The 13,907-nt window shown below is 40.9% G+C and overlaps 1 protein-coding gene across 5 annotated transcripts in view; it reads right to left on the bottom strand.

Moving 5' to 3' along the window:
• LOC139754617 (WASH complex subunit 1-like) overlaps positions 1 to 13,907 on the bottom strand; it is a 98,365-nt gene that overhangs the window by 36,623 nt on the left and 47,835 nt on the right. For all 5 annotated transcript variants that reach the window (XM_071672073.1, XM_071672076.1, XM_071672074.1 and 2 more), the window contains 3 exons: positions 12,365 to 12,491; positions 6,034 to 6,139; positions 1,939 to 2,351 (listed from right to left, as the gene is read on the bottom strand). In XM_071672073.1, coding sequence (XP_071528174.1) covers positions 1,939 to 2,351; positions 6,034 to 6,139; positions 12,365 to 12,491 — 646 coding nt within the window. The remainder of the gene's footprint in view (positions 1 to 1,938; positions 2,352 to 6,033; positions 6,140 to 12,364; positions 12,492 to 13,907) is intronic.

Genomic DNA, 13,907 nt, shown 5'->3' on the forward strand with positions numbered 1-13,907 from the left:
ACATCCCACTTCCTCCAAGTTCTCTCCATTCAAATGCAAACTGCTAAATCTCATTATTGTACTTTTATTCACATTATCTCTCAACTTAATCCTTTCACACACTATCCCAAACTCAGACACCAGGTTCTGTAGTTTGCAGCTCAAGTCTGCCATAAGAGCCACATCATTTGCAAGTAACAACAGACTCCCCTCCCACGCAATCCCACACCCTAACAGACTGCAAACCTGCCCCAATCTACAAAACACACAATCACCTTCACCACACATTTCATAAGCAGATTAAACAACCATGGTGACATCACACACCTCTGATGGAGATCCTCCTTCAACACAAACTCAGCCTATATAAAACTTAAATCAATAGTGAAAGTCAGCTGGATACAAATGCTGTTTAAGAAGAAAGTGGTCTATACATGGGAAGGGGAGCAATTTTGGAAAAAGAAAACTTAAAAAGGATAGCACTTGTATTAAGTCATCATTTTATTGTCAAATCAACTTTTATTTTTCAATTGCTTTGTGTCTTTTATTACAAAGTGTCTAATGAGCCTTCTTTTTTTTATTATACTTAATCACCATCTCTCGCATCAGCGAGGTAGCGCAAGGAAAGAGAAAAAAGAATGGCCCAACCCATCCACATACACATGCATATACATAAATGCCCCCACATGCACATAAACAGACTATACATTTCAACATATACATACATAGATATATACATATATATCTATGTATGTATATGTTGAAATGTATAGTCTGTTTATGTGCGTGTGTGGGCATTTATGTATATGCATGTGTATGTGGATGGGCGCTACCTCGCAAACGCGGGAGACAGCGACAAAGTATAATAAAAAAATAAAAAATAAGATATATACATATATATATATATATACTTTTCTTTTAAACTATTTGCCATTTCCCGCGTTAGCGAGGTAGCGTTAAGAACAGAGGACTGGGCCTTTTTTGAAATATCCTCACCTGGCCCCCTCGGTTCCTTCTTTTGGAAAATTAAAAAAAAAACGAGAGGGGAGGATTTCCAGCCCCCCGCTCCCTCCCCTTTTAGTCGCCTTTTACGACACGCAGGGAATACGTGGGAAGTATTCTTAATCCCCTATCCCCAGGGATAAATATAAATATACACAGGTACATATTCATACTTGCTGCCTTCATCCATTCCGTCACCACCTTGCCACACATGAAATAGCACACACACACACACACACACACACACACCTGTGTGTACGCGAGGTAGCGCTAGGAAAAGACAAAAAAGGCCACATTCATTCACACTCAGTCTCTAGCTGTCATGTGTAATGCACCAAAGCCACAGCTCCAGGCCACACAAAACTTTCCATGGTTTACTCCAGTTGCTTCACATGCTCTGGTTCAATCTACTAACAGTACGTTGACCCTGGTATACCACATCATTCCAATTCACTCTATTCCTTGCCCGCCTTTCACCCTCCTGTATGTTCAGGCCCCAATCCCTCAAAATCTTTTTCACTCCATTCTCCCACCTCCAATTTGGTCTTCTGCTTCTCCTCGTTCCCTCCACCTCTGACACACATATCCTCTTTGTCAATCTTTCCTCACTCATTCACTCATTGTGACCAAACCATTTCAACACACCCTCTTCTGCTCTCTCAACCACACTCTTTTTATTACCACACATCTCTCTTACCCTTTCATAACTTATTCGATCAAACCACCTCACACCACATATTGTCCTCAAACATTTCATTTCCAACACATTCACCCTCCTCCACACAACCCTATCTATAGCTCATGCCTCACAACCATAAAGTATTGTTGGAATCACTATTCCTTCAAACATACCCATTTTTGCTCTCACATAATTATGGGCATTCACTATAACCTAACAAGCTTCTCTAGCCTGAAATGAATAGAAATTCTCTAGAAACTAATGAATGGCAAGCTTACTTGTGGAGTTGACTGATTCCCAGACTCTTCTGATGGTGGCAGTGGTGGTGGTGGAGGTGGTCCTGCTATGGGTGGTGGTGGTGGTGGTGGTGGTGGTGGTGGTGGCCCTGCTGCAGGTGGTGGCGGTGGTGGTGGAGGGGGTGGCGGTGGTGGTGGAGCAGCAGCACTACTGTTAGTTGATGAAGGTAGTGGTGGAGGTGGTGGATTTGAGCTGATCTCTGAAGCTGCTAGAGGTGGAGAAGAGGTAATACTGCTTGCTGATAGAGGTGGTGGTGGGGGTTCAAAAGAGGCAGATGGAACTGCAGAGGCCACATCTGTACTATCTATGTTGAACGTTGGTAGGTCTGGCATCCCAAAGGATGGAGCTATGGCTGGTCCTATATCAGCATCGTACAGCAGGTCATTTGCTACACCTGTAAAATAGATTTCTTTTAGATTATCATCAGAAATAGCCTAAATAACATAGAGTGGCTTCTGATTACTTCAACCGGTGGTAATGGAAATATTTTTATAACTGACATAGTGCTATACAAACATCTAATTCCAACCCAAATGTTGTGTGCAACATGTATATTAAGCATGATACGAGGCTGAATGTACTAACACTAGTAGAATATTAGGGATAACAACAAATGCCTAAAAATAATTTGTTTATGGATGGGGTGGTTAGGAAGGTAAATGCAAAAAGTTATGGAGAGGGGGCAAGTATGCAGTCTGTTGGGGATGAATGGGCCTGGGAAGCGAATCAGTTGTTTTTTTGCTGACGATATAGCAATGGCGGCTGATTCAAGTGACAAGCTGCAGAAGTTAGTGACTGAGTTTGGAAAAGTGTGTGAAAGGAGAAAGTTGAGAGTAAATGTGAATAAGAGCAAGGTTATTAGGTTCAGTAGGGTTGAGGGATATGCTAGTTGGGATGTAAATTTGAATGGAGGAAAACTGGAGGAAGTGAAGTGTTTTAGATATCTGGGAGTGAACTTGGCAGCAATGGGAACCATGGAAGCAGAAGTGAGTCATAGGGTGGGGAAGGGGGGGGAAAGGTTCTGGGAGCAATGAAGAATGCATGAAAACAATAACCCAATATCAAGTCAAGCTGACTGGAAGGTAATAAGAACTTAAATGGAGTTGGACATATCTTGTAAAATTAATCTATTGATCTATATCTCTGATGCCTGTTCTAATTGGAACTCCCTCAATGGGGTGGCCATGGCAATAGAGTCACCATAACAAGTGAACTCCAGTGCTGCTTCTTAGCCTTTAGTACCTCATTCTAAATAGGCCACTGACAGAGGGCAACTCTAGCGCAGTGTCTGCTGAGGCTCCTACCTAATATTCCTACTGACAACTTCTATCTAATGCTCCTACCAGCTACTTCTACCTAAAGCTCTAGCCTAAATGTTCCTACCTACTACTTCTATCTACTGTTCCTACCATTTTGTCAAAAGGCAAGGACAGCACATAGTGCTCATTGCAGGAAAAACTAGTTATGAAGAACGAGCTGTGTGAGTTAAGTGTTGTCAAGTGTTATGTATGACAACAAGAGATTGCACATTGTGGACAGAATGTCTGTAGTCCATGTGTTAGTGAGGCAGAAAGAAAAGACAGCTACCTGGGTCAGAGGAAAGCAACTTGACATCCACTGAAGTGATGGCTCATTAAGCACAGTGAACTTAACCTTTGACCACATATAAATAAGACATGTCATGCGTAGAGTCCTACAATAAACAGAAGATTATCTCAGAGAGGCAAAAAGGACAAATGATAGAGAAACCCTTTTCCACTTGGGCTGAGGTAAGCAGTGGACTGCCAGAGTTTGGTTCTGGGACCATTACTCTTCTTGATCTAGATTAATGACATGTCTAAAGCTAGGGAATACTACCTTAATATATTTGCAGGTGATGTAACGCATTTGAGGTAAGTGAAAAAGCAAGGAGGATGGAATCAACTTACAGCTGGAACCTGAAAAGGCTTAAAAGGTGATCTGAAATGTAGTTGAGGAAATTCAACCCACGCAGATATACAGTAATAAGGATGGAACAAAGCAAAAGACAACCTCAATATGAACATTACTAGCTTGAAAAAAGCTCCAGAATTCTATGTGTAAGAGGGACTTGAGAGTTGACATTACCCATACCTGTTGTAAGAGTCCCATATTAGGAGAAAGTTTAGGAAGATAAAGTGACTGCTGGCAATTATCAGAACAGCTTTCAAGTACATGGACAAGGAAGTATTTAGCAAGCTACTCATCCTACATAAGGCCCAAACTAGAATATTTGTTTTAGGTTTGGTCATTGTACCTATAAATACAAAAAGCTCACTGAAATAGTCCAGAGGAGGGCAACAAAGATGGTATCAGAATGAAGAGGAATAAGTTACAGGGAAAGGCTGGTAGCTGCAAATTTACCCTAGCTCCTCAAGTACTGTTGCAATATGCGAAAAGCCTTGTTCCTCAGATACTAGCAGGGGAGTCAAAAAGTCTTGTTCCCTAGGCACTGGTGGGATAAAGGACCCTTGCCCCTCAGGTCCTGATGGGGGAGGCAAGACACCTTATTCCTCAGGTACTGGTGAGGGAGGTAATCTATTAGATCATCCTCTGTAGCATTTAGAGCACTGCATGGTTTGTGTTCCATCAACAGTCCAGTGATAACTATACTGAAAAAAATAAATAATTCAAGATAATCTACAAGTTTTTTTCATACATATTTGCCATTTCCCATGTTTGCGAGTTAGCGTTAAGAACAGAGGACTGAGCCTAAGAGGGAAAATCCTCACTTGGCCCCTTCTCTGTACCTTCTTTTGGAAAAGTAAAAACTGGAGGGGAGGCTTTCCAGTCCCCTGCTCCCTCCCCTTCTAGTCACCTTTTACGACATGCAGGGAACACGTGGGAAGTATTCTTTCTCCCCTATACCAAGGGATAAATTTACAAGGTACTGATATATTAAATACAGAGGTTGTAAATCCTGTAAGTCGTACGATGGCATTTAAAATTCAAGCTAATACAAGCGCTAAGTCATTCTAGACCTGACCTACATTGCACTAAACACTGGGTGACTCCTGGAACTCATTTTAGAAAAGAAAGTGGATAATACATGCTGCAAAATACAGCATATTAATCAAGAAGGAAATCCATTACAAGTAGCTCTGTTCAAAGAGACCTCTGTATCTTGTAAAGAACTAATTCGGTTTGTAGCATAGCATGTACAGCAGTGGCAACTATGGCATGTGACCAGCTAGGCTCACATTATATCATGACAGCTTGTGTTTTAATGAAAAAAATGCGACTAATTTAGGTTCCCATGCTATATCAAGATTGTTAAGTTGAAACGTGCTATATCCCAACCTACTGTATGAATACTCATGCACCTGGCCACAATAAGAATGAAGAGAGGCAAGTGTTTTCGGTGCTGCTGAGTGAGTGTCAGCATACTTTGATGCAAGAAAACGGGTACCAGTGATGGGTTATCTAAATGCAAAAGGGAGTTAGGTGGCACTTGAGGGTATAATGGGAGCATGGGGTTTTCAGTGAAGTAAACAGAAATGATGAACACCTTGTGGTGTTTTGTGCTGAAAAAGGACCAGTAAATGAAAATACTTGGATTACAAAAAGGGAAATAGATTAGTGTGCATGGGTAAGTAACAAAGATAGTTGGAGGGCATTACATGCTAAGTGATAAGAAGGCTAAAGAAAGACTTGTGAAAGAATAAGAGAGAATTATTACAAAAGTAAGAGAAAGTGGATGACCTTTACAATCATATTCATGAGATATATTGAGAAACAAACAAGAAAAAAGGGATTGTGAGAGTAGATGGACAGCTGGAACACTGCTACAGCTGTTACATTACCATGTTGTTCTAGGATGAGCAAGTGATATCCTCAAGTAAGACTGCAAGAAAGATATGACCAAAAAAGTGAACACTTAAGGGTAACATGAGAGAGATAAGTCAACAATCCTCTCCCTAATGGAAGGATTTTCAGAGGCAACTACAGGAAGCTGATATTCTACCTATGAGGTAAACTTCAATTACCTAATCAAACAACCTTCACAAAATTTAAAACTGGAAACCAGTTTCTATAATTGTAGTGCCATCTAAACTTACCAGGTAATGATGGCAATTCCATGGGGAGGTCCAAATCAGGTAGATCTGACAGGTCTGGAAGATACTGGTATTCATCTTTGGCAACAAGCCCCATATGATCACCCTCCTGAAAAAGAAATTTACATTCGTTCATTAATAAAAACTATTTTTTCTGAATAATAATAAATTACAAAATACTCCTTTAAAGAATGCAAATGTTCTCACTCACTTTGTCCCTATTTCATCATATTTATTTTATATTTATTATACTTTGTCGCTGTCTCCCGCGTTTGCGAGGTAGCGCAAGGAAACAGACGAAAGAAATGGCCCAACCCCCCCCCCATACACATGTATATACATACGTCCACACACGCAAATATACATACCTACACAGCTTTCCATGGTTTACCCCAGACGCTTCACATGCCTTGATTCAATCCACTGACAGCACTTCAACCCCGGTATACCACATCGCTCCAATTCACTCTATTCCTTGCCCTCCTTTCACCCTCCTGCATGTTCAGGCCCCGATCACACAAAATCTTTTTCACTCCATCTTTCCACCTCCAATTTGGTCTCCCTCTTCTCCTTGTTCCCTCCACCTCCGACACATATATCCTCTTGGTCAATCTTTCCTCACTCATCCTCTCCATGTGCCCAAACCACTTCAAAACACCCTCTTCTGCTCTCTCAACCACGCTCTTTTTATTTCCACACATCTCTCTTACCCTTACGTTACTCACTCGATCAAACCACCTCACACCACACATTGTCCTCAAACATCTCATTTCCAGCACATCCATCCTCCTGCGCACAACTCTATCCATAGCCCACGCCTCGCAACCATACAACATTGTTGGAACCACTATTCCTTCAAACATACCCATTTTTGCTTTCCGAGATAATGTTCTCGACTTCCACACATTCTTCAAGGCCCACAGGATTTTCGCCCCCTCCCCCACCCTATGATCCACTTCCGCTTCCATGGTTCCATCCGCTGCCAGATCCACTCCCAGATATCTAAAACACTTCACTTACTCCAGTTTTTCTCCATTCAAACTCACCTCCCAATTGACTTGACCCTCAACCCTACTGTACCTAATAACCTTGCTCTTATTCACATTTACTCTTAACTTTCTTCTTTCACACACTTTTCCAAACTCAGTCACCAGCTTCTGCAGTTTCTCACATGAATCAGCCACCAGCGCTGTATCATCAGCGAACAACAACTGACTCACTTCCCAAGCTCTCTCATCCCCAACAGACTTCATACTTGCCCCTCTTTCCAAAACTCTTGCATTTACCTCCCTAACAACCCCATCCATAAACAAATTAAACAACCATGGAGACATCACACACCCCTGCCGCAAACCTACATTCACTGAGAACCAATCACTTTCCTCTCTTCCTACACGTACACATGCCTTACATCCTCGATAAAAACTTTTCACTGCTTCTAACAACTTTCCTCCCACACCATATATTCTTAATACCTTCCACAGAGCATCTCTATCAACTCTATCATATGCCTTCTCCAGATCCATAAATGCTACATACAAATCCATTTGCTTTTCTAAGTATTTCTCACATACATTCTTCAAAGCAAACACCTGATCCACACATCCTCTACCACTTCTGAAACCACACTGCTCTTCCCCAATCTGATGCTCTGTATATGCCTTCACCCTCTCAATCAATACCCTCCCATATAATTTACCAGGAATACTCAACAAACTTATACCTCTGTAATTTGAGCACTCACTCTTATCCCCTTTGCCTTTGTACAATGGCACTATGCACGCATTCCGCCAATCCTCAGGCACCTCACCATGAGTCATACATACATTAAATAACCTTACCAACCAGTCAACAATACAGTCACCCCCTTTTTTGATAAATTCCACTGCAATACCATCCAAACTATTTCATCATACAAGCCTTTTTTACAGTCCCTCTTACTTTCACCACCTTCTGTGCACCCATGTCATTACCTGTTTTCTAAAATCAGCAACAAACTTTCAACCACACCTCCATCAGACATCCCACAAGCTACCCCTGTAAGCACATTCAAATATAAGAGTTTCTCTGTCGTATGTCTATCAATAGGTACATAATCCAGTAAGGTCCCTTTAAAATCTTTCTTACTCATATATAATTGGCATGTTTCTTTTGTTAAACAAGGTATTCCCAACCACCAGTCCTTTTTCAGCAAACAATTCTATAAGCTTTTCACTGTTTTCATTCATGGGACTGGATACCCCCATACCTTCAATGACACTATCCACTTTCACATCCAATGCATACATCACTAATACCCGATCCCTTACATCAAGATTGCTGACACTCTCACTCAGCTCCTCTCAAAACACTTGCCTCTCTTTATCACTGCTCTTGCTTCTAGGTGCATGACACTAATATAATCACCAAACCCTCACAATGCACTCTCATTTTTACCCAAATTAGTAGGGGGTTCACTTCCTTATGCTCTTACTCACATTCCCACAACTCTTTCTTTAACAGAATAGTTTATCCTTCCTAGACTCTTTACTAAACATTAACCCCTGACTTTAACCTAAAACACTTCTAAACTATCTTTTCCCTTTCCCTTAATGTTACCTCATTCAGAGCCAGAACATCCAGGTTCCTGTCTTCAAACACACTACCTACCTCTCCCTTACTTTTCATCTTTGTTACATCTACACACATTCAGACACCCCATCCTAAGCCTTCAAAGAGGATGAGCACTCCTTATTTGCCTCCTTCCTCTGTTACAACTTTTAGAAACTGATAAACAAAAAAGGGAAGTCTTCTAGCTACCACTCCTGTCCCTTTTAGTTTCCTTTAGTGACACATGGAATAAATGGGAGCATCAGTAAAGGGGTCAAATGGGGAATGGTAGCATGCACATATAAAGTGAAGAGGAGATGGAGTGAATACTGTGAAGGACTATTGAATGTGTTTCATGATATGCTGGTAGATGTTGGGTATGTGGGTCAATGAGGTATGCAATGGGAAAGAGTCTTGCCAAGAGGGTTAATGAGAAGACAGGTGATGGAAGCCTTGTATAACATGTAAGTGTGACAAGGTGGCCAAAGTAGATGGGATTGCGGTTGTACTTCTCAACAGAGGAGGTGACAGTGTTCATGACTGGTTAGTGAAGATTTATAATGTATGAACTGCTCATGGTGAGGTGTCTGAGGATTGGCAGAATGGCTGTATTGTGCCACTGTATAAAGGCAAGGGAGACAACAGTGAATGTTCAAGTTACAGAAGCATAAGTTTGTGTAATGTACTTGGAAAGTTGTGTGGGAGAGAAGTGATTGAGAGGGAGGTGACATGCACAGAGTTTTAGACTGGGGAGCAACAATGTGGCTTCAAGAGTTGTAAAGGATGTGTTGATCAAGTGTATGCTTTGAGGAATGCATGTGAAAAATACTTAAAGAAACAGATTTTGTAGATAACATTTATGGATCTGAAGAAAACATATGACAGATTGATAAAGATGCTCTGTGAAAGATGTTAGAAAAAAGTTTTGAAGGAGAAAAGCAGCCAAGGGCAATGAAGTTTTATTAAGAGAGCAATGCATGTGTGCAAGTAAAAATAAGGGAGGGTGAGTGGTTTGAGTTCAAGATGGGCTTGCTTACAGGGTGTGTGATGTCATTATGCTTAATCAATTTGTTTATGGATGGCTTTGTGATAGAAGGTCTGCAGTCTGTTAGGGGTTTCAGGGCATAGGAGGAGAGTAAGTTATTATTTACTGATGATATGGTGCTGGTGGCAGATTCAAGTGAGAAACTGCAGAAGCTGGTTTCTGAATTTGGAAGTGTGTGAAAGGAGAAAGTTTACAGTGAATGTGAATAAAAATGAAGTTATTACATTTAGCACAGGGTAGACATGTTAGGTGGCTTTGAGTTCAAACAGAGTAAACATGGAAGAAGTGAAGTGCTTTAGATACTTGAGAGTAAACAAGTTAGCAAATGAAACCATGGAAGCTGAAATGAGTCATAGGGTAGGTGAGGGGGCAAAAGTCCTGGGAGTACTGTGAAATGTGTGGAAAGAGAGGTCACTATCTGGGAGGGCAAAGATAAGTACATCTAAAGATATAGTAATCCTGACATGGATGCATAGATACCAGGCATGGGCTCTAGATGAGTATGTACGGGAGGAAGTGAATGTGTTGAGAATGAAATGTTTGATGACACTATGTGGTGGGGTATAATTGAGAGGATGACAAGTGTGTGCTGAAATGGTTTGGACATATAAAGAAAATGAACAAGATGGCAAACACAATATGTGTGTGTGTCATAAGTGAAGGGGACAAGGAGGATGGGTAAAATAAACTGAAGATGGAAGGATGGAGTGATTAAAGGTTTTGAATGCTAAAGGTGAGTATATCATATGAATCATGTCATCACACAAGCCCCCTTTTTCAAGCTCACTAACTTTCAGCAACCTCTTCCTACCCATATCATTTCCTATTTTCCTAAGGCCCCACTGTAACTATCATCCCCACTATACCAAGTAGTAATCAAACATCTCAGCAGATGCCCCTCTAAGCACATCCACACCCAAGATTTTTTCTTTTGCATGCCTATTAGTTAGTTCATATTTCAATGATGCCTGCTTATCATCTATACTACTCATGCATATATATATATATATATATATATATATATATATATATATATATATATATATATATATGTATTTTTTTTTTTTTTTTTTTTTTGCCGCTGTCTCCCGCGTTTGCGAGGTAGCGCAAGGAAACAGACGAAAGAAATGGCCCAACCCACCCCCATACACATGTATATACATACTTCCACACACGCAAATATACATACCTACACAGCTTTCCATGGTTTACCCCAGACGCTTCACATGCCTTGATTCAATCCACTGACAGCACGTCAACCCCGGTATACCACATCGCTCCAATTCACTCTATTCCTTGCCCTCCTTTCACCCTCCTGCATGTTCAGGCCCCGATCACACAAAATCTTTTTCACTCCATCTTTCCACCTCCAATTTGGTCTCCCTCTTCTCCTCGTTCCCTCCACCTCCGACACATATATCCTCTTGGTCAATCTTTCCTCACTCATTCTCTCCATGTGACCAAACCATTTCAAAACACCCTCTTCTGCTCTCTCAACCACGCTCTTTTTATTTCCACACATCTCTCTTACCCTTACGTTACTTACTCGATCAAACCACCTCACACCACACATTGTCCTCAAACATCTCATTTCCAGCACATCCACCCTCCTGCGCACAACTCTATCCATAGCCCACGCCTCGCAACCATACAACATTGTTGGAACCACTATTCCTTCAAACATACCCATTTTTGCTTTCCGAGATAATATTCTCACCTTCCACACATTCTCCAATGCTCCCAGAACCTGAATCAGCCACCATCATCATCAGCGAACAACTGACTCACTTCCCAAGCCCTCTCATCCACAACAGACTGCATACTTGCCCCTCTCTCCAAAACTCTTGTAATCACCTCCCTAACCACCCCATCCATAAACAAATTAAACAACCATGGAGACATCACACACCCCTGCCGCAAACCGTCATTCACTGGGAACCAATCACTTACGTATCATTTACATATTTTTCACATGAGTATTTTGTGTGTATCATATGTATCAAAGTCTTATTTTCATTACAAATAAAATATTGATACTAAAGATTTCATTTCTTTTGTTCTTATAATGCCTACATCTTGCATCATGCCAAGATGAAATAGATGCACTCTCCATAAGGATCTATGGGTGACTGAGATGCATGATATTTCTCCACCCTGGCTAATAGCATCATCTGACTTCCAAAAAGGCAGTCCCTGAATGTGGGCAATTAAGACAAAGTGAAAAAAAAAAATTAATACATCTATTGACATGCACCAAAGTCATGTATGCCTGTCTCTACTGATGCATATCATATCTATTTATAATCTAACCCAGGACCAATGTCCATAAAAGTCATGGTGTTACCTAAGACCTGTTTCTAAAGGCTCCTGCAGCCCAGAGCTGCACTACTTCCAACAGCAGGGAAATAAAGGCTCCTTTAGAGCAAGGAGTTCTTTGGCATGACTGTACTCCCAATGATATAGTTTTGCCCAAGCGAATCTTTACTCAAGGTGTAATCTCAGGCAGGTAGAAGCTGGTAACACCTGCGCATTGCATTCAGGGGGTTAATCATGCTTCCATATTATGCTTTTATGGTTGAAAACAGTTAAACTAATTTTCTGATAGGATTTACATATATCCAGAAAAGCAAACTGCACACACACACACAAGCTTTTGCTTCAAACAAGACAAAGAAAATTTTGAAAATTTGCAACTTTTACCTGGAGAGTGGTTGGGGCATCCTGTAAAGTTGGTCCTGAGTTGGCTGTATCTGATCTACTCCTGGAGCCTTCACCACGTGTGCCAGACACAACACCCAAGGGATCCAACACCATGTACTTTTTGTACCTAGAATTTAAAAAAGAAAATCAGCTACAGAGAAAATGAAACTTCTCACTAAAGTCAAAGACTTCCAAATCAGAAATATAAACATCCATGACTATCAGAAAGTAAGTGACTACAGAAACCCAATGAACAAGTCAGCAAGTTAACAAAATAGTTATCCACACTACAAATAGATAACTGATCATGAGTTCACGTTTTTTCTCTTTTCATCATGGTGAACATAGCATGCACCAAACATGCCTCAGTCAACAGCCATCTCAGGTAAAAGCAAAGAAAGAAAAGAAAAAGAATGGAGAAGTTAAACAGGACTCTGCAGGTGTTTATAGTCCTGACCCTCAACTGCCACATTACCCACTTTTTCATTCAAATCATCTCTCACTTATATCTGATCATTCGCATCAAAACTGCTCAACACAGTCCCTCAGTTGCTCCCAAAACACTCGCCTCTCTTCATCATTCTTATGGTGACCAGTGCATAATCACTATTAAACATTCACCTCCTGTACTCCACATTCATTTTTACTTACATCAGTCCATAGTTTTCTGTCTTATACTCTTTCAAGAACTTCAACAAGTCGATAAGACATTCGCAAACCATTCTTCCTCCTTATCCTTGAGCTTTAACTAACTCAGAGTCAGAGCATCCACATTCCTTCCCCAAACAATACTACCTATATCTTCTTTCTTCTCATCTTGGTTGCATCCACACACTTGATCCTCGGAGAAGGATAAGCACACCTTGCTTGGCTCCTTCTTCTGTTCAACTTTTTGAAATGAAAATACAAGAAGAGAAAGGACTCCAGCCAACCAACTCCCACCCCCCTTAGTCACCTTCTACAACACGCAAGGGACGCATGAAGTATTCTTTATACCCTATCCATTATTCCCCGTATCTATTTTCATATCTGTTCATCAATTCTCATGTTATAGAATAGCACCTGGAACAGACAAAGAAAGCCTGCAATTGCTCACAACCATTCTCTAGCTGTCATAAGTAATGCACTGAAACAACTGCCCCCTATACATAAACAGGACCTACATATCTTTCAGTGGTTTCCCTCAGTTACTTCATATGTCTTGGCTTAGTCTACAGCTACCACATCATCCCCTGTATACCATGGGGCTTCAAGTCACTCTTTCCATTGGAAACCTTTCACTCTTCTACATAACAGGCCTCTAGCACTCAAAATATTTTTCATCCCACCCTTCCATCCCAATTTGGTATCCCTCTTCTCCTTGCACCCTCAGCTTCTGACACATATATCCTCTTTGTCAATCTCTCCTCACTCATTTTCTCTACATGTCCAAGCCATATCAGCACACTTTCTTCAGCTCTTTCAATCACACTCTTCTTATTACTACATCTCTCTCTCTCTTACCCTTTTATTACTTACCTGATCAAACCAACTAATATGTCCT

This window comes from Panulirus ornatus, chromosome 17 (genome assembly GCF_036320965.1).
Source record: "Panulirus ornatus isolate Po-2019 chromosome 17, ASM3632096v1, whole genome shotgun sequence".
Taxonomy (NCBI): Eukaryota; Metazoa; Arthropoda; class Malacostraca; order Decapoda; family Palinuridae; genus Panulirus; species Panulirus ornatus.